This window comes from Acanthisitta chloris, unplaced genomic scaffold, assembly GCF_000695815.1.
Source record: "Acanthisitta chloris isolate BGI_N310 unplaced genomic scaffold, ASM69581v1 scaffold41709, whole genome shotgun sequence".
Classification (NCBI taxonomy): domain Eukaryota; kingdom Metazoa; phylum Chordata; class Aves; order Passeriformes; family Acanthisittidae; genus Acanthisitta; species Acanthisitta chloris.
Genome location: NW_008692700.1, coordinates 1 through 22,582, shown reverse-complemented (window position 1 = coordinate 22,582; position 22,582 = coordinate 1). Strand labels below are relative to the sequence as shown.

At 36.5% G+C, this 22,582-nt stretch overlaps 1 protein-coding gene across 1 annotated transcript; it reads right to left on the bottom strand.

Moving 5' to 3' along the window:
- Positions 1 to 110: 110 nt before the first annotated feature.
- CENPF (centromere protein F, 350/400kDa) lies at positions 111 to 21,331 on the bottom strand (the record flags this gene model as incomplete). Its single annotated transcript, XM_009082751.1, has 12 exons — positions 111 to 280; positions 2,255 to 2,731; positions 3,381 to 3,567; positions 5,240 to 5,398; positions 6,194 to 6,370; positions 7,404 to 7,544; positions 8,071 to 10,353; positions 11,687 to 12,604; positions 12,666 to 15,190; positions 15,771 to 15,906; positions 19,432 to 19,554; positions 21,203 to 21,331. Coding segments are annotated over 12 exons (7,425 nt in total), but the record flags the coding sequence as incomplete, so codon positions are not given.
- Positions 21,332 to 22,582: the final 1,251 nt, after the last annotated feature.

Here is a 22,582-nt window from a genome sequence, read left to right as displayed (position 1 = left end):
AGATGATGGGATGATACGTCCTCAAACTTACTTGACAGATGAATATATTTAGTGAATGCGTTAAATTTTCCCCGTGGCTTTCATACCCAGAGAAACATTTTTGAAGTTACCTTCTGTGGTTTGCTGCCACCAGGTGTCAAACAAGAGAGCTGCAGCTCTCTAAGTCGGTTGGGCAAAGGCCGTTTCGCACTTGGGGAAACCAGACGCGGACTGGTTCTGAGATATTGTGTTGTGCCTACAATGTAAGGGCTAATCTTGCCAGTGGGGATGACAGCAAACCCTGAAAAATAAACAGCTTCTATTAAAACCAGCTAAATAAATTACACTTTCTCAAACAGAGAAAAACAGTTGATTAAAATTGGTCATTTGCTCTGCTGAAGAGAATGGATCAAAAAGATTGCTGAACACATCTTGTATATGCCAAAATTCATACGCAAAACTTTGAAACCATAGAACACAACCATAGAATTACAATAGTAATTACAATAGTAATTCTAACAAAAAAAGAATCAAGAAATGCTTGATCTTTTTCTTTACAGGTACATTATTATGTGGAGAATAATTTCAGTCTGAAAACACAGTGCTTAATTCACAATACCATGACAAGATATTATTGATTTTTGAAATTTTTCTCTGCATAGAACTATAGTGCTATATATTGTCTTTTATATCTTTATTTAGCTTAGAAATCAAACATTAAGTGGCACATATTTGCATTTCATCTTACCAGTGGTGTTGTTTTTCTGAAAATGCACCTGCTCTGAGAACATAACATGTAGCCTCAGAAATCTTGACTTCTTGGAGTCATCAGATTTGACATGATTCAGTGTCCCTATGGCTTGTTCTTTAATGATTGCAATTACATTTATTATAAAAGTCTACTTAATAGACAGTTGTACATACAATATATTTTGCAAACCCTGATTTGTGCAATTTTCTCAGTTAGTTTCTGCTGCAGTGAACCCTTATGTGGAATATCAGGCTCCTTAATTTCATTGCATTCATAGCAGATTGAAACTGAACTCTCACAAAGATGGTAACATTTTACTGCTGTGGCCAAGTAAGTTTCAATTCACGGAATTTTAATCGATTCAATGCATTTCAAATTAACACACTTTTAATTACTGATTTTGGTATTGAAAGACACAAAAGCACACAAATAAACATTTGGAGAAAACACCCTGACTACCCTCCAGACACCACTCCTCCCCAGCTTCTGGTCTCCAATTACCTCACTGCATGATGCACCTTCAGTGAGGTGATGGGAGCACATGAGATGTGAGTCAGATCCTGCTCCTTGTTTTTAACTCAATTGTTCAGGCATGAAAGAACCCAGTGGCTGCAGTCCCTCTGGGGTCATACCAGCTCCTCAGTCTCCTCTCAGCTCACCCCTGAGCTCCTTCCTGCTCCTGCTCAGGCCACCACCACTGCCCTCAGCCCTGTGCCCTGCTCAGTATGACACTCTGCTTCACCATTACTCCTGTCCCTCCAAGTCCTGGCGTTGCTTTTCCTTCATCTCGGCATTTATGACCCTTTCTTACTCATGTTTTCACAGAGACACAACAAATGCCTCTGACTGGTTCTGTTTCTGACATGGAGCCAGGTGGACACAGCCATGTCCAGCACAGGGCCGTCCTGACCTTCTTCCTTAGAGTGCCCCTGCAGCCCACACCACAGCCCATTTGCCAGCCAGATCCCAGATAGCCATTAACCACCTCTCTGGTCTCATAAAGAGTGATACTGAAGGAGCTGTGAAGGGAGCAAGCATGTCTCCATCAAGGCACAGTACTTCAGCACTCCGACCCTGTGGCCTTAAAGATTAGATTCACTCCGCATCTGTTCTCCTTTAACTTTCACTGAATGGTTCAAATAATGTTTTTAGATGACTAGAGTAAGTGTTCTTGACTTTTCTTCATGAAAAATTTGTTGTTGCATATTATTTGCTTAGCTTCTGATATATACATCATGAGCAACTACAAAGTTGTGACTGCCATGACCACTTAACTCTTAGCAGAATGGTAGTTATTAATTCAACATAAATGTGTTATCCTGGTCTAATACCAGAGTTCCACAAAAACTCATTTGGCACCAACTGGCACATCAGGCATTGACTGCTTTCACCTTCCATCATTATCACCAAAAACTTTGCAAAGTCACCTACACACCCAGAGTGAAACTCCTTCAGCAAAACAAAAGAGAAAAGCACACCTGCTATGTTCAGAGAACATTTGCCTTTATAAAACACTATAAATACCTTTTTGCACTACTTCTGGAAGCCCATCTGGCTCGAAATGTGTGTCCTCCTGACCTAGCAGATTCTGAGAGATATCACACTTCTCTTTCTTTTTGGATGAAGTGTCTGGTACAGGGGATCTTCGTTTTCCATTACCTTTCCCGTTGTCTTCACATCTCTGCCTTTTTCTTGAAAGCTTAACAGTGTCTTCATCTGACCTTATCTTTTTGTCAGACTGATTGCTCACTGTTAATGAGTTATCTGAATTCAGCAAAGAAGTGCTGACAGCATCACTTACTGGCTGTTTCAGCTGAGCAGTCAGCAAACTGACTTGTGTTCTTAGCATCTCATTTTCTTCCTCTAGTTTATCATATTTAACAATTAGAGAGCAGTATTTCTCTAAGTTCTCATTTGCTTCTCTGGTCTTCACTTCCATAGATTCCTGTAATTCTTCCAGTTTTAAATTAATTTCTTCTGTAATGGCACTATCATCAGCACCTTTCAAAGAAAAACATCATTATTCATATAACTGACATAAAAATGCATATATAAGAATTTATAATGCAATAGTCACATCTTTTAATTATACAAGTTCTATAACAGTGCAACTATAAAAAGAGACAGCGTATAAGAAATTCAGTAATATGATAGACATAATAATGTACTTCTTAAATAGAAAACAAACATGCAAACTTGGAAAAAAATTCTTGACCAGTGCATGGGGAACAAAGCATTAAATAGAAAACAAACATGCAAACTTGGGAAAAAATCCTTGACCAGTGCATGGGGAACAAAGCACGAGAATCAGAGTGAAAAGCTTGCAGGGAAATGAGAGAACAACATGCACACAAATTTTAGTTATTAATAAAAACATTTCCCTTCTTCCTAATGCCACTTTTAGCCATAAAAATGTGATATTTAAAATATTTAAAGTATGTATTCAGAACCCAGAGTTGTCTCTGATACCTCAAGAGAGAAAAGATTAACTAGATTTTGAAAATGCATAACACATTTGCAGTTGTAATTTTTTTATCCTAGTTAAAAATCATGCTCTGTATTAGAGCTGCATATTCAAGTGGACACTTTCAGGAACAAGAAAGTTCTACAAAGTAATGCACTACTAAGAAAGCATTAAGACTGATGTTACCTTCTTTCTTATGTTTTGACATAGTTAGATTTTTCTTCTTTAGTAGTTCATCACATTCAACTAGTTGTTTCTCCAACATTTGCTTTTCCTGTTCCATCTGCTTACAGGAGTTCATCCATAGCTGCACTTTACTGTGGGCAAATTCATTTTCCTTCTTCAGCTGAACAATAATGTTACTATTATCAGCCTAAAAAAAAGAAATTTAGTTATTCACCAGAAACCTGGCACTCACCTTATTGAACATCAAGCTCAAATGTAACACAGTATTTGCTGTAGAGCACAGTTGTAATGTATATATGTTTGTTTGTTTCCATACACACTCACTAGAGCAGCTCCTTTAGTGCAGGAAACATGAAAGTCCTCTTACTAGACAGGTATGTACAGGTGATTAACTCAAAACAAAAAAACTAATTCTAATACCAATAAGGGAGAAAAACTCTTCAGATATACCAACAAATGAAGAATGTTCAGATTACTGATGTCAAGACAAGCATGCTCCTTTATGAGAAAGCTGTATGAGCTCCAAAGAAGTTTGTTGTCCTTTTTCCTCCTGACACCATTTCACTGATGTGGCATAAGAAAGTTCTGCTTTCCAAGCAACAGATTTCAAACCAATACTTTGAATTTTAAAGTGCTCTCTCCTAGTCTGAGTGTCCTTATTTTTCTTTTCACTCCCAATGCATCTTATTAAATAACACAGAGGCAAGACAACTCCAACCTGCTTTGCACTCTACATTCCAGCTCAAAAATAGTATTCTGAGCAGCAGCAAATCATTCCTTTCCACCCACTCCACTCTCCTGGGCTGCTCCCTGCTTATCTGCTCTGGTACCAACCTGTGTGCAAACACCAAACAGTGAGAACAGCTGGAAGCCTTCTATGCAACATTTACACTACCATGGGTACTGTTTCCTATCACTGGCACACATCCTACAGTACTTTATGATTGGACTGCTGTTACTAAACAAATTAACACCACAGTGGAAGGCCCTAAGAATAAAGAACTGTTGGGCAAAATGAACACCTTGCAATTCAGTGCTTACTTGCAAGCAAATAGAATTGGCTGTGTTTCTTCAAGAGTGCATTTAGAGATCTACTTAATCATGAATTGGAAGTACAGAGTTGGAGCCAGAAATCAATCACAGACTGAAGCAGGACAAATATAAGAGTAAATCAAAAATGCAGGGGAAATTAGTACAGAAATTCAGTTATATAGACAGTTCAGCTTCACTTCTACTACTAGAAAGCAAGCCAAGTACATTTAGAACGGTTCCCAGCTATCAGTGGTTCACAATATGTGGGTTTCATCTTGTAGCATCACTGAGAACAGTTTTGTCTTTCAGAGAATTACACTAGTTAATAATAGTTATGAAAATTCTATATAAAATGGAACCGATAAACTCGCACAACTCGACCAATATATCAAGACTAATGCTTCCAACAGAACATGGCACCTTTTACCATCAAAGTAATTCACAAAAAGAAAACAGAGGCCCTGCTAAGTCTCTTTGAATGAATTCTAACTGCATTTTAACTCAGCTGCAATGTACAGTGTAGACAATAGACTGCTGTGTTTAGTGTCACATGAACCAATTCTAGGTGAACTCAGTCGTGGCAAACATAACAGAATTTTTCTAATGTAGAACAACAGTGACAATGTTTTCTCCATGCTCTATGTTCTCATTAGCAAAAACAAAGGCTCTATCAAAGTCAAGTCGATGTTCTGGAGTTCTGGTTGCCAAGCCTATGTTTACAAAGTCAAGTCGATGTTCTGGAGTTCTGATTGCCAAGCCTGTGTTTATTTTACTCGATAGTGCCTTGGATCTCATGGAATTGGCCATGTTTATGGGTTTTTTCTTACCTTAGTTTTTAAGAGTTCTCCTAATGCAAGATTAGCTTCTTTAAGGGAATTATTTAGCTGTTCTTTATTTGACTTCAAATGCTCAATTTCCAGCTTTTGTGAGCTGATAAAGTGTTCCAGTGAACTAATCTTCTCTTGACAGGCCTCAATTTCTGCCTCCTTTTAAAGAAAAAAAAAATGTGATTTCTGCCTCCTTTTAAAGAAAAAAAATGTACCTACTTACTGTGATACCAAAAAAGGATATTGAGTTGTATTTTAAAGATGTACCTCAGAGCGTATCACAAACACACAGAAATCCCACAGCAAATTTAATAGGTATGTTTTGAGGAACTTAAAACTGAAAGAGCAATTTGTCTTAACTATACAGTTTTTACACTAGAATCTTGCCTCTAAGAAGTCTGCCATTAGAAAGACCTTATATTTTACTATAACTTGCTCTTACATCTACTTTATATTAACAAAAATGAAACCCAGTAAGAATTAATTATATTAACTTCTTTGCCTGTATCCTACTGGCCTTAAGTACATGTTCATAGACATTTCTGCAGAAAAGTTGATGTCTTTCTTTATATAGCATGGCTGACAGATGTATTTCCAACAAATTTGCCCTTATGTCCTGAAGTGGTTAAACTTCCTTCCCCATTCCTACCAAAACAATCCTTTCCAAGCCTAAAAAACATACTGTTGCCTTCCCTTTTTCGAGTTTATAGTCCCAGATAAAACTATGTATAGACTAAATGCTTACTGAGTTGTGACATTAATTCACCTTTCACTGCTTCCTATATGGAAAAAAGTTAATTTAACACTTACTGAGTTCCAAAGTGAGTATATGTAGAGTTTGGAGACATTATTAGCAAAGACAATTTCTTTTGCAATAGGACCAGCAAAATTTTGTTAAATATATAGGATTTAATTCAAAACTCATAACATCACTCTTCCCATTTTCTGATTTACCTTTAGATTTGCCTCTCTCAGAGCATCCTGATGGTGTTTCTCTGCTTGAAGTAATCTGTCTTTGTATTCTGATATTTCTCTTTTCATTTCACTTTCTTTTTCTTGTAGTTCATTCTGGACCATCTCCAAACACTTAGTCAGTTCATTTTTTTCTGACATAGTTAGATGCAGCTGAATCTGTAAACAGTAATAGCACATAGTATTTGGAATCATCTCAATGGAGAAACAGCTGACCCATTAAACTATGGCTTAACATCTGAAGCATCTCTGAATTTCCAAAAACTTGGTAAGAAAAAAGTATTTAACAGTGGGTAAACACAGTGCAATCAAAGAATAATATATCTGAACACTAAAGGTAGGACAGGAGGTGAAGAAAGGTTTTCTAAAACAAAACCAAGTTGCAAGTTCACCAACACTGTTAAATCAGGCACTGCCAAAAAACAAAGTTTAACCTCTCCAAATATTGTTCTGTCTGAGAGTGACTCAAGAAGTAAAGGGTCACTTTCCTCATGGTCTTTAAGAGGACAAAACTTTTTAAACATTTTCATTTTGATCCCCTTTTATAACTGTACTTTTTAGACAGCTGGCTTGTATTTTCATACAGGATTTCTGAAAGTTGCAGAAATCTTTTCTTTTCCCACCCAAAATCCTCAACTCTAACAGAAAGAAGCTCATGGTTGTAAAATTTTGGAAATAATGTTAATAGGTCAGAAGATCACATAAACTAGTTTAAAGACATAATATTGTTCACAAATAAAACCTACCATTGTCTAGCTGATAAAAGAGCCTCTAAGAACTAAATGTGAGCAAATTAAAAGTCAGGGTTCTAAAACTGCTTCTTTCTTGACTTTGTCCTGAAAGTACTTTAGCACTACTGAAATACTGTAAGTAATTTAGTTTTAAAACAAACTTGGAAAATGCTACATTTTTTTAATCTGACATCCTCAGTCTGATGACTGAATGCCTGTAGTAGAGACAATTTCTCAACCCTGAAAAATTTTTAGCTATCCACCTGTGGCCTTTACACCAAGAAAACATACTTTTGGTAGAAGGAAATGGAAAAAACTATTAACTAATCATTGTATCTCAGACAAGAACATTGAATTTTTTGAAATTTGAAAGCAAGAACCTCCAATACTGTACATCATCACAGCTCCCTTGGCCAGCCTCAACACATTTACTTGATCATACAAATGCTGGAGTAACTTACTTTGTCCTTCTCTGAGTGTTCTTGAATACATTGTATTTCTTCAGCAAGCTTATTTCTTCCTTCCTGTAATTCAGAAATCTTTTGTTCAGCATCACTTAGCTTGACTTGCAGCTCAGTACAACTTTCATTCAGTTCATTTACCTGAAATAAAATTTTCCAGAATTATTTTTAATACATGTCACAACATCCAAAGAATACTTATATGCATCAATCAGTTTTTAAGATGAGTTATTTTATTCCCACAACCAGTCCAGTTCCAAGCAAGAGTCACAACAGGGTAATGATGTATTCACATGGCAAGTGTCCAATGGTTGTTTCACTTTCTTTTGAGCTTCCAAAGTATTTACTCTTGATATAAAAGCTCTTTTTTTTCTTCCTCTTTCTCTTCTACAGGGAAGAGGAAACTATCCTGCATCATTTGATTGCTTAAACTTCTATGTCTTCTTGCAAGACACCTTCCCATTAATCCTATGCAAAACAATGCCATGCTTTCCAGCTCTGTAACTTCAATGAAAACTCATGAGTGTACTGAAAATGTCATTTTAAAAATAGGATGTTTACTGTAAAAGCCTGAGGTTAAAATTATTTTCAGATATAATTTCTTAAGGAAGCAGTAAACCCAGAGGGCACTTTATCCTCACACTCCTAAAAATGGAAATGGTATTACCTTTTTACATAAAGTGTTCTTCTCATGCAGTGTAGATTCCAGCTCCTTCTCAAGGTCCTTATAAGACATTTTTAGAACATTCAGGATATCCGGAAAGGTTTCATTGTCAGAAAAATGTTGCTCCTTGAGATTCAGCTCAGCAATCAAATTCTGCAGCCCTTTTTTTCCCTGGTGCCAATGTTCAAGCTCATGGTGCATCTGCGTCAGCTGTAAAGACAGTTCTTCTGTTTCTTTCACCTGCTTTTGAAGAGCACCATTTTCCTGCACCTTTTCTTCAAGCTTTTGTTTACAATCCATCAATTCTTGAACAAGTACTTCCCTCATTTGATCTAATATGATGTTTTCATTTTTTATTTCCTGACATTCCTGTAACAGCATTGTTTTGTCTTGCTCAAGACAAGCCACCTGATTAATCAAGACTTGTTCTTTTGCGGTAGCATCTGCTTCTGCCTTGCATGAAAATTCTAATTTCTCACTCATATCTTTGAGCTCAGATTTCAGCAATGCCACAATATTTTCAAACTCATCCTTGATTTGCATCTTTTCTTTTTCTTTTGAGAGTTTTGCTGTAGTCAAATTCGAAGACTCTAGGATTCTTTCTTGCTTTTGTTTAAAATCATTAACCAAATCCTCTTTTTCTGAGGTGAGGACATCAATTTGTAAGTTAGAACATTTCAGCTTTTCAGTCATTTCTTCCATCTCCATTGTTAATGTTTCTGTCTCTGCTTTTGCAGTCTCCAACTGAATAATTGTATCTTCTAGTTTTATCTCACACATCTCCAATTCTCTTTCAAGCCTCTCTATTTTATCCAGAAAAGAGTCAGCTTTCCTTTCACTCTCTTTCAGCTTTTCAGCAATGTGACATTTTTTCTTCTCATCAGATTCAATTTTTACTTTCAGCTTCTCAATTCCACACCGCAATTGGCCTAATTCTTTCTGTGCTGTGCTAAGTCTTTCAGCAAGTTCATGTTTTTCCATTAACAAGTCTTCCAAAGATCTAGAAAGCTTTGAATTTTCCATTTCTGATGAACTTAATTTATTCTGCATGATTTCCAACTCTCTGGCAATCAGCTCTTTCTCCTCCTTCAAATCTGCTGCTTCATTTTGGAATTTTTCTTTTTCTAAAGCAAAGGACACAGCACCATTTTCTAAACTTTGCAGCTTCTGAAGAAGATGATTTTTTTCATTTGATAACTGACTTACATCAGATTTTGCAGTCTCGAGCAGATTTGCTTGCATCCTCACTTCACCCTCTAACCTTCTGATGATTTCAGTAGACTCCCCCTTGGTGTACTCTAACTCCTTTAATTTCTCTTGTAGATTTTGATACTGCAGATCCAGTTCTTTTTTATTTTCAGACAAAATACTCAGTTCTTGGCCAATATGGTTTCTCTCAGCTGTGACTGAGACAAGATGCTCTTGAAAGCTAGAAAGAGTTTTCAAGTTAACTTCCCTCTCCCTTTCTAATTGCTGACATTTTGCCTGAAGCAATTCAATGTCATGCTCTGTCAAGAAAGCATGGTTCTCAATACTAACTTGCTCAGATTTTGGACTCTTCTGTTCATTTTCAGCTGCAAGAAATTGTTTCTGACAATCTCTCTTGGTCATTTCTACATCATCCAACAGGTCTGCTGCATTAGACAATGTAACTTTATGTATCTCCAGCTCAGACTTTGCATTCTCAGGTTCTTTTTCTAACGAGACTACTCTAAGAGATAATTGCTGCTTATTGACAGAAACTGATTCATGTTTTTCCTTTATGTCACAGTTTTCTTTCTTAACTACAGTAACTTCCTCCAGTTCTGCAAAAGCTGAGCTCTTCAAAGTTACTTGTGCGTTCTGAAAGTTCAGCTCTGAGCTTGATTGCTCAACTTTCATTATTATATCACCATGGGTTTGGTTTTCTGCTGTCTCATAGATTAGCTTCAAATTTTCAGTAGTCTGTTGTTTTGCCTGTTCCTGGATCATTTCAGTGGTTATTTGATTTTCATAGAAATACCTAGCACCCAAAAACCTACTGCTGGAAAATGACAATGCATTGGCATGGTCTGAAGGGCTGGTTATTTCTCCTGATATATTTATACATTCATGTTCTCCAGAGATCTTGCCAGTATAATCTTCCATTAATCTTGTTTCAGTGGTCTTGGTTATATTTTCATACACAGACTTTTCTTCTGCAGTCATTTTCTCAATAGGGATTAGTTTAGAATTACTGTTTTTCAGAGCCAAGTTTTCAAAAGGAACTCCCAATTGATAAGAACTATTGTTTTCTTGTTCTGTGTTCTGCAAGGATTAAGAATCAATCCATTAAAAAATAAGGGAGGGGCAGGAGGAAAAAAGAATACCTTTGAGGAAAAGAACAAGGTGAGTTTTAAGTTTTCTTAAACTAGCAAAGCTCCTGCTCTAAATAGACAGCACCCTTGTCTACTTCACAGTCTGCTTTTTCTTGTGGAAAGGATTTACACCTATTTATACACACATGCATCTTTGGCCAAAAGGTTTTAAAGGCACTGAGGGAGAAACTTCAGACAAATTTACTGAAAGACTGAGTGTAAAGATACCACATACCTCTGTATTTTTGGAAAATAGGTGTCTATGTAACTAACTATTAGTATTGCTAATGGTACCAGAGAATCTTCAAGGGTCAAGCCCAAATCCTCAAACAGTCCCTTTTCCAAATTACCACTGTCTGTCAGAGCTGGGATTGCATCTGGCGCCACCTGACGATCTCATTTGAAACAATAAAAATGAGTAATCGCAAAACTTGAGGACTCCAGAAAACAACTACAACTAAAGGCAGCACACCTCAATGATCTGTATTGCACACTTCATCTTAAAGAGCTCCAGCAATATATGGCAAGGAACATTATTTCTTTTTGCAAATGTCTATGTATCAGTGTGGATGCTCCCATGGGAATTGCAAGTCATACAGTAAAACATTTTCTTCTCTGCTCAGATTTGCACAGTTGCCCAAAACTTAAAGCTTCAAAATGCTCTGTGGGAACAGTGTTAAACTTTGATTTGTGAGTCTATGTTGACTGGGCACTGAAAGCCATTTGCCCAAGAAATACTTAATGGTCAAGCCTGGAATTCTTACAGGCAGAAAATGCACCTATTCAATTTATATTTAAGGGGAATTAGTCTAATACACTATATGCAAGAATGAAACTTTTCCATTCTGAGTAAATTTTGATTCTGCCACTCCCTACAAGGAGCAGCAAAATCTAGTTCTCTGGTTGCACACCACCGACAACACTAAAAAAAAAAAAAAAGGTGACTCCCAAATTTCTTGTTCTCTTAGGTGTTTTGAAGGAATTTAGGTTGAAACTAAAATTAACTGCTCTTCTACCAGCTCTTTCTGTTCTGATGATGATGATACTGAAAGAAATTAGAGGTGTGGCAGCAGTCCTAGTTTGCTTGTCACACATGAAGGGATATGGGAAGCAAGTGCATCTTTAAACAACCATGTTAAATGAGAGATCTAAGTGTTTAAGCACAGTGCAGACACACACAGTGCACGTACACATTAAACACATTTAACTTCAAAATTTAAATTTGGCTGACCATAAATCAGAGGGTTTACATAAAACTGACATGCATGACAGCAATTACTTACATTTTCGGTATCCGTGCACAGCAACGAATGAGAACTTAAATCAAGGACTTGTAGTTGCAATCTTGCTGCTTCCAGCTCCAAAGACAGAGACTCAGTTTGTTTTCTTTCTGCTGCCACTCTGCCCTCCATCTCCCTAGTCACATCATTCAGTTTTTGCTGCCATTCTTCCTTGTCAGATAGATTTTGCTGTTTGAGATGATCTATTTCTTTTCTTTCAGAAAGTATAACTTGTTTCAGCTCTTGAATTTCCTCATTTTTCACATTCTCTTGAACATGAAATTGATCTTCAAGCACCTTGATGGCCTTCTCATATGTCTGACACAGCATCTGAAGTTCTTCAATTCTATTTTCAAGGTTAGATTTTCTAGGGCTAATACTCCTGAGCTCACTAAGAGAGTCCAATTTGTGATTGTTATGACAATTTTCAAACAAAACTCTAGGTGCACATTCTGGAAGTACCTCTGCAGAACTGTCCAGTTGATTCATTTCTTCTGTCCATTTGCATGTACCACTGTTAGAAGAATCAACCTCCTCATTTACTTCCATAAACCAGGGATTTCTGCAAATATCTGAGGAACAAACTGTGGACTTAGTTTCATCTAATTTAGATGGAGTGTCATGTTGGCTAGAAGACAGTGACACTCTCACAGAATCTATATGAGCATTGCTCAGATTTGTTGACAATGCAGAATTTTCTGCCTTCAGTATTTCAATGCAAGACTGTAGCTCACTTATCTTTGAGTTCATACTGCAATGCTGTTCGTATAATTTTATATGTTCATTTTGGAAAGTCAAGAACGTGTCTCTTACTTGAGTGAAGCATGTCTGAACTTCTTTACTGGACAATTTTAAATCTTCATAGTCAGAACTACTGCATTCTTTAAGTCTGAAGGACATTTCCTTATTATCAGAATACATGTTCAGATCACTGTTATCACTTCGATTCATAAATTCATTAGGAAAAATAGCTTTTATACATGTTCAGATCACTGTTATCACTTTGATTCATAAAGTCATTAGGAAAAATAGCTTTCTCCACTTTTAAATGTTTATCTGCATTCATTATGTTCTCTTTCTCCTCTGCCACTTCATTAACACCTGTGATGCCATTGGCTTCTGCATCTTTAAATCCAGAGGCTAATACAATGTTCTTGCTCTGCAGCCTCTCACACATTTTCTCAAGCTTGTTCAGGTGGTTTATCATTACCTGCAAAGAAGATGCCAGCATGACTGATGAATAACTTTCACCCATTTTTTTGCCACAATTCTGGGAAATGTTATCATAATTATACTCCAATGAGTGACCATCTTCCTCTAACACTGTAAGCGAAGGATCTGAAGTTTTCCCTCCTTTAACAGACAGTAGTTCCTGCTGCAGTCTCTCTTTCTCTCTCACGCTTTTCTCAAGTTCTATTTCCATGCCTTTTAAAGCAGTCTGCAGTTGCATCAGTTCTAACCTGTAGTTCTCTAGGGAGAGTTCACTGTCCTCAAAATCCATTTGAAGAAGCTCAAGTTTAACTTGGTATTTATTCAGCTCCATGTCCTTTTCTTCCATGGTCCTTCTCAACCATTCAGAACAGAGTGTCTGTTCACAACTAATGTCACACATTAGAGGTTCATTTTTTGGTTTTAGTCCCTTCCCTGATTGCTCCTTGTCTTGAAATACAAGGCCACATTTCTCTTGCATTGTATTTTGTGTTGCCTCAACATTTAACATTTCCTGACTTAAACAGTCAAGCTCCATAGAAGGCACATGTTGGATATTGGAAAATTCTGAGTGCAGCTGCTGAAGTTCTTGAACCAAACCCTTTTTTATTTCTTCTGAGGCTATTAGCTGATGTAAAATATCCTTATTCTCACTAAGTAGCTGTTTCTCTTGTTCTAATTTTGCTTTTTTTTCTTCAAATTCAATTGTCTGTGTTCTCAGAACGCTCATGATGTTTCCATTTTTTTCATCTACCCATTTATACTTTGCCTGCAAAACTTCAAGCTTTGCTTTTATTTCTTCAGTTCTTGATTCAATATGTTGTCTTTCCTGCACATGTTTTTCCGACATTTCAGAAATTATTTTTTCTCTTTCCTTTAAACTCTCAGAAATATTTTTATTTGCTTCCAGTAAAGTTATTTGTTCTTGCTTTAAAGCTTGGCTTAAATCCCTAAGGGTTGCATTTCCTTCAGTAAGTCCATCAATTTTTTTGCTATATGAGCAAATCATTGAAGACATATCCTTCTTCTCTGAATCCCATGTTCCAGACATGAGCTTCAGCTGTCTTACTGAATCCTCAAGCAATTTATTATTGATCTTTAAATCCTGAAGCTCAGCTTGTTGGTTTTCTAATGTTTTGTTCAGAGTCTGCAGTTGCAGGTCCTTTTCCTCAAGAAGAGCTAGAATTTTTTCAGCTATTTTCTGATACATTGAAATATATACTTGCAAGTTACTGATTTGCTGTTCAGTTTGTGTCACACAGCTTTTGTGTATCTGTTCTACTGCAAATAGTCTTTGTTTTGTTTCACTCTTTATTTGCACTACGACTTTGTACTGCTGCTGCTGATTTGAATCCTGCTGCCTTTGAGCCCCTAAGGAAATCTCAAGAGAAGATATCTGCTCTTGCAAATTGGCCAGATCTGTAGTTTTTCCTACTTCTAGGAGAGCTCTTGCACATCTGTAATCCTCAGCATTTGAGTTATTTGTTGCAAGTTTCTTGGTGTCTAGAAGAGTTTTATCCTGACCACTTTGTAAGTTAACTTCTCTGTCTTCTGTCATTTCTGAAGTACCTCTTGCTTTTACAAGACAACAGATTTTTTCATCTTCACCAAGCAGGTCATGATAACATTGCTCCCTTTGCAGTCCTTCACTTGCTGCTAACTGTAACTTTTCTTCTACTTCACCAACTTGGTCTGTAAGCTGCAGTGTTTTACAGGACCTATTTTCTATCTGTTTACAGTACTTTCTATCAGAACATTCTGCTTTCTGCTTAAGTTCATCAAAAGCTTTTTTTGGTTCTTCTAATTCTGCACTTTTATATTCCAGCATGTCTTTAAGATCTCTAATCTCTGTGGTTTTGCTGTCACTTTCAGCTTGGATCATTCTGAGTTTCTCACTATGCTCATGATTTTTGATTTGCTGACTTTGAAAGGAACTCTCCAAGTCATTAATACGAGGAATCATAGATTGAAGTCTGAAAAGAAAGCTATTTATAAGATGATGAGTTGCATTTTTCCATTGAGAAAGAACAGCAGCCTCTTTTTGCAATTCTTCATATTCTCTCTGTTTGAAACCAAGGAGCCTCTGCAAAGCTTCTGATTCTTCCTCCATTTGACTTATTTTATAGTCTTGTTCTTTAATATGATTATCTTTTTCCTTGAGCAACTCTTGGGTAGAATCTTGTTGCTTTTCCATGTCAACTAAAGCTATTTGCAGCTTCTCCAATGAAAGGGAGCTCTCTTGTTTTTTTAATTTCTCTTCCAGTAACTTCAGCTCTGCTTCCTGAAAAGAATTCTTATCTGTAAAAGAAAACATCAAACCTTTACCAGTCAATACTGCCAATTCTACTGATTATTTTCTAGATGAAAAGTATAACTATTTACTTTTACTATTTTCAATTATCATTTTACTGCATTTACCTTAGACTATCAGACACTATGTACTCAGACATTGTTAGCTTTCTGCTCCATAGCTGGATAGAAGTCCACACTCCAAGCCAGTCAGTCCTTAATTCTCACCAGTTGTGCCTGTATCTCGCTTTCACCAAAATTTTATAAAAAGAAGTACTGCTTTTTTGTGGGTGGTTGTTTTTCCTTTTCCTTTTTTTTTTTCTTTTTAAACAGGACAAATCTCATTCCAGTATGTGACATTCTTGCGGGTCAGTCTTTGATTCATTTCAAAACAGTGTGTCTTCAGGAATTGTACATGTTCATAGACAAAAATTCCTTTACCTTTACAACAAACTCAATGTTGAAAACACCAATCATATCCCACAGCAGAAATATTTTACTTAATTCACAATGAAAGTTACAGGACTGCAGGAAACACACATCATTAAACATGCAAAAGGAGTTCTGAAAATTTGAATTCATAACTTACTTTTCATCTCTTCTGCAAAATTCTGACTTTGCTTTAGAGATTGCTTGATTGTATTTAGTTCTTCTTCAAGCTGGTGGATCTCTTGCAGTTTCTTACCAAGCTGACAGTCAAGAAGATTTTTCTCCTGCCTCAATTTCTAAACCAAAACCAAATAAGACCACATTTCATGTAAATTGCCAAGGAGATCAAAGAATTCAGTTCATTTAAACCAGAATAAAGATATTCCATTAGATCCTATTAAGTCTTTGGGCTGCTATGCCTTGGTTCCTAAGCACTGCTTGGGAACATAAACATAACTTTTTATTCTTAACTAACTGACAACATCTGAGAGACGCTGCCAGTTGACATAGTCAGCATTCCCCTTGTTGGCATAGTGCAAACAGCTCCACACGACCTGCCCCAAACTGATAGTGACAGGACACGACAGAGCCTACAAAATCTGACCTGATGACGTTCAGCTACTTTCTCAAAGCAGCTAAGTAAACAAATCCCTGCAATGGCATTAAAATTAACATGAAGTGTGTAGATCAGATTTCACCTATCATCTCATGTAGAGACAAGCGCTCTTTCTACTGAACATCATCAACATAGCAACACTTATCAAATCTTCTTTAGAAGTCCTTAGACTTATAGACAGTTTTGCCATTAATAGCATTTTCTTCCAAATAAATTGATTTCAAAAAAAACCACACAAAAAATCCTCCAACAAAACAACACACTCCCCCCCAACAAATTGTGTAACTATATTGCAACTAGGAAGCCAAATAAAAGTTCAGGAAACTAATCCATTTTCTCCAAACTCCTGTGTTCTGGACAACAGATGGCATGGAACTGGCATGGCCCAATTGGAAACAGATCGTCAATTATTCATCCGTTTACTACTAGCAGATGGGCACCAATTCACAAAAGCCAAGCTCAAGAAATGGAAAGGTCTGCATGAAAAAAACTCAAAGCTTCCTGGCATGGCAGGCTTGTTTTTGCAACAACACAAATAAATCACCCTCAGAACATGATTAAAATTGTCATTGTCACTAACAGTTACCTTCCTTTCTACTCGTAGCCTTCTCTACACACAGTTCAAAAAAAACAAATCCAGTGATATATAAATTTCAATGAATAAAGTTTGAGCAATCTTAATTTTTCAAAGTACAAACATTCAAACTGCTTGGAATCAAAGCATCACATGCAGATGCAACACAAGTACATGAATTAAACAAGTCTGTCATTAGAAAATCCAGAGTGCTCTATGGAAAGAAAAACAAACAAGTTTAAAGAATTAAAATGGCTGGAAGGTCCAATTATTTTGATCTGATGTAAACATTCCTAATAAAGAGCACTCAGTATAATTTGATCGACTAAGTATCAGATAGTAACTAGCCATCTACACTTTCCAAAGCTATAAGCAAAAGAATCAGTTTGGTTTTGATACAGTTATTGATTCTACTTTTATGTTGCATTACTCAAGTTAGTCAGTCTGCAATTGTCTCCTGGAAGAGCAAAAACCAAACCAAAACAAACTCCAGAACTCATATACAGATACTACTGTTATTCTGAAGAAAGGCTTCATGGGGCAGGATTATGAGTAGTTCAGGTACTGACTGACCAATTTTTCCAAGAATAGTTATGGACTTGTTTACACCATCAAAATGTAAACCATATGCTAAGATGCCAGAACCACAAAGCTATTGAGATATCACTGCTACAAAGCAGTCCTTAGACTAAGACTTGTGAGACATACAGGATATGCTATCTGGTTTGCAATGTTTTTGGAATACAGTCAGGACTAAACACAGCAGTGGATCAACCAGCAGAGAACAACTATATTTGCCACTGGATACTTCAACTATTAGTATAAGACTGCAATGATTTCCCTTTAATAAAGGGGGAAAAAATATCAATCTCACTCTTGTTTTCTTTTCCTGTATACAAAATCTGCTGTCAGCAAAGCCTCAGTCTTCAAAACAGTTAGATGAAATTTTTCTGCAATATACTTATTTATGAGAGTAAAGAAGGCACAGTTATGCCCTAAATCCTGCTCACACATATCAAGCTTTTTCCATGTGTGACTCTCAAGATAGAGAACTGCAGTGCTACTGATCTCTTCAAACATTACAATCTCTCCCAGATTAAGCCTGTTTACAAATTTATTTGTCATCTTCTAACACATCATCACTGTCAACAGCTGTTCAACTATGACCAAGGCAAGAAATACGAAGAAAAAAAATCTGACTATAGTTACAGTCTAGTAAGATGGATGCAAGACTGGTAGAAAAAATGAAGCATTTATAAGAAATTACAGAAAAAGATTTCCACAAAATAGATGCTCTGAGACAATGGAATCTCAGAGAACTATATCAAATCTACAATATCCAATATAAACTACCTTCTTTTCTTTTTTCTAAAAATACAAAAGAAAACTTGATGGAGCCTTTCCTCCTCTGCAGTACATTCAAAGAACAAAAATTATCTGGATTAACTTTACAGCTGAAAGTATTGGTTATATTTATTTACTAAATAGGTTTCAAGGCCCTCTATCTGGCATCAAGGCCAAATGGCATGGAACAGCCCAGATCTGTACTACTAAAGTCTTCTATTTTTCAAAACAGGTGGCTCTAACCAAACCACTTGCTGGGAAGGTTCCCAGGCTCACATGAACTCCCAAACTGTGCCTGGGAATTGTATCAAAGAGTGCTAGTCAGCTGGGCCAAAGCCATGCAAAGTGCTGTTCTAACAATAGTCACATTCCAATAGCTGGGAATGTTCCCAGACATTGCAATCTAACAGCAAGAATGTACCTAAAGTTTCATACTATACTAAACCTGTATTAATGTTTGAGCTGATCTGAAAAAACCCGACTATTACACTTTGAATTTGTGCATAGAATTTTGACAGGTAAGTTTTTGGCAGAAACTAAGACAGGTAATTTTATATTTGATGATAACAGGCAACAACCAAAATGAGAGTGTTTAAATAAAACAAACTGTGACATGGATTACATAGGTATCAAGCTCTCTACTTCTGATTCTCCAAATAAAGGATAAAACTTGCATCCAGAGGTCTCTAGTGGCAAAACTGTAACAATTTCAAGTGCAGCTGCTCTAATTGCCACCAAAGAAAAAGAATCTAACTGAGAAGAAAAAGGAGACATTAAAGTGAAAAGGTTATGCATGTGTGAGTATGAGGCTGCATGACAGCATCCAGAAACTTCTCTGCATTTTTCTTCATTTGGGGAAAAGGTTTACAGCACAGTATATATGTTGGACTGTGTCTCTTCTAAGGAAGATGTATTTTTGGGTTTTTTTGGGTTTTTGGTTTTTTTAAAGGAGAATATAGTAAGTCTTTGTAAAAAATTGCTGAGTTTACAAAAACCTATTTTTGATAAAAGGTAAGTCCAACATGAACTAGAACCATATCAGCAGCATTACAGCAAGGAATCCTAACCACACAGCCAATTCCACAAATTGCATTAATTTACAGTACATTAGGGAAGGCCTCATTTTGTGTTACAACTAAGATACTTTATTAAGATAATCCATAGAAGTGTTTAAAGATTGCTTATGGGAAAATACACTGTGTGAGTAAGTACTCAGCAGTATTAAGTGTTTAAAATTTGCTAATTTATGGTATTTAGTGCTGTCACATACTCCTCTGCGTTGGTTACCTCAAAGCTTTTCACCAGATCAGATTCCTTAGCCTGGGCTGCTAATAGACCCTGCTCTGCTCTGCACAGCTTCTGGGTGAGATCACTGGTATCCCGTTCCAAGCGTTGTTTCACTGCCACTACCTGTAAGAATGTTGAAAATCAGCATTATATTCACAGGCATTTGTAACTTTTGTCTTTAGACTTCCACCCTTGAACTCAAACATTCTATTTCAAAATGAATTTTTGTCATATTTTATCCCACTATGAACTAAAAGTTGCTTTAGTGTTGTTTAGAAAAGAGCTGCTTATCGCCTTTCCACTCCTTTGCCTCCGACCAAAAAGATGATTTGACTCTAAAATACATACATATATATATATATATATTTCTAGACTGCCTGAAACCAAATTAAAGCATCCAACTTGCAACTACATCACCACAATGATATCTGTAGGATACAGCTGAGATTGGAAACGTAATAGCCTTTTTGCTAAGATATGTGAATCAGAAAGTTAGGATCATAACTACACTTACTGCTCCATTGACACAGATTTTATAAAATATGAACAAGTTTTAGCTCTTTCAAAATAGTCCTATAACACTCCAGATTAAAAAGGAAGAAAATGCCATTATGAGGTCAAAAAAAAAAAGTCTATTCTGAGGTCTTCAGGAAATTAGCTTTTCTGGAGAAAGAACTAAAAGGCACCTATTTTTCTCTCCATGAAATCAATTTCTTCAGTAAGCATATACAATAGCATGTGCATATAAAGAAGCCTCCACTGAAAACATTTGACTGAGTGTTTTCCCATGGCTATATTTCTAAAATAAAACAAGCCTATAAGAAAGCTGTTGGCAGTTTTAGAAATGCTGTTTCAGTTCAGGCTGCCTACAAATGGGGCTTCTCAATGTAACTTTCAAGAATGTGTGGTCCTTTTTGGAAATTCAGTTAGCTCTACTGCTTGAGAGCTGCTCTAAAGAGTTTTTTGAGGCTTTTAACCATTCCTCTCTTCTAGTCACTCACTCTCAAGGCTTGTGCTGCTTTTTAACTTCCTTAAAATTGTGGGCTGGTGACAACTAATGTGTTCTAATAGCTAGCTGCTGCTAGAGCTGTGCAAGATCTCCTTCATACTGAAGTTCCTCCTTACACTCAGTTCAGGGAGTTAAACTGATGTAAACACTTGGGTGAGTATACTCATATTAATTTATATACAATATTTTATTTGCTCTTTTATCTCCTTTATCAGCTCTCTGCAGGATCACATGAGGGGTGGCACTGCTAAAACAGAAGTACCAGGGCTGCCTGGCTGAGATGCATGAAGTGGGGCTGTTTTTCCAAAGGACAACCACCTGTCAGTCAGTTCAGCTCTCTCACCAAACTGCACTTCTGCACATGTTTTATATAAAGTGTCTCTTTTGATCAGGCTTAGCTGGCTTCTCTCACAAAGATTTATCGTAGCTGCACTGTCTGCATTTGTGTCTCTTTTGATCAGGCTTAGCTGGCTCCTCTCACAAAGATTTATTGTAGCTGCACTGTCTGCATTTACATCTCCTCCCTGGGGGAAGTGGACTAACCACAAACTTTTAAAAGCTTGTAATCCACATTTCAATACATAGTATTTCAGAGACAAATGGTAAATGCAAAACAGCTAACACAAACTATGTAAAAGAAAATTCATATAAGTCTCCACATTAATTATTTTTTGCTTTCTGTATAATTAAATGAAGACAGTACTGTTAAAACAACTGAATACCAGCTCTAGCAGAAGATTTCAATATTTAAAAAAGGCCTACTTTGTCAAATTCTGCCTGCAGAACACTGAAGTCATTTTTGGCTTGCTGTAGTTCCTGATTCAGTTTGCTTCTTGTCTGGTTGAACTGCTGATCCAGTGTTTGTAAGAAACATTGCTGACAAGAGAGTTCCTAGAAGACAGTGGTACAGTAGCAAATAAACTCAGGCCTGCAACAAGTCTCTGTTTTGATAACTGGAGCAATAATAACTGATTTTTATTAGAAGATATTGCCTGCTCAGAGACACTTGTCTTACACAGCAGACAACAGTTTAAATCCAGCTTTGATTGTTGCGTATGTGACATTTGCAGCATGAATCTATGTCATCTGATTAAAAAACTTAATTACTGCAACATTCCTATCACAGTATAGGGAAAAAATTAATCTAAAATTAGAGAAAGTAATAGTGTTAAAATCTTTCATATTAAAGGTAAGTTTCATATAAGAATTACATCACAGTACAGGTATACATATTATCTCTGCTATTACTTACCATATTATAAGGTTGATTTTTTTCCTCATTAAAATATATAAATAGTCTTAATGCCTAGCACAGGACTAAGCAACAAGATAATCTTAGCAATAAGATAATCTTACAAGGGCAATCACGAAAGCTGTACAAAAATTAGTGTTTCCAAACCAGACTTCCTGAAATCTGTAGAAGGACAATATAGTTCATGTGGATCTTACAACATGCCAAGTAGGCATCCAGTAGGATAAATGGCTGTACTTCTCATTTCTAATGAGGTCTTTTGCTACACCCTTGGAACTTAGCACTGATGCTGCACAGATTTCAGAGGTTTATCAGGATGTAAAATAGTAAGTAGCACAAGGGTAATAAAAAGCAATGAAGGATAAAAACAGGACATTTATCAGCAATAACAGCTATGCAAAAACTGCAATATGCTCTGCTAACAAATTCTAAGATCCTTGTGCAGGGGAAGAGGCAATAAAGCTCTTGTGTTTCTCTTATTAGAGTACAGTTAAGGTACCTCCATGCAGGCAAGATGCTTCACTAGAAGACAATACCATGTTGTCAATAGTCAAACAAAATAAAACAGAGGAAACAAAAAAAAAAAAGAAAGGAAGTAAACATTCACAGTGAAAGAGCTAGAGCTGGCATTTTTTGCAATGTGGCTCTGGCTGCCAGGTGCATGAACCCACTGCACACAAGTCAGTGTATTTTAGTCAGTCATGTCTGTGAAATAATATGAGCACCTCTTACATTCTGCTCAAAACCAGCACAAGAGACCCAAGCACTTCCTACAACAGTAAGACATTCAGTAAACAAACAGCTCATGTTTATCAAGGAAAGGAGGGATGAGTATGAAACTGTCAAACAGAAAACCCATAAAGATCAATGTTTATATATATAAATTTATA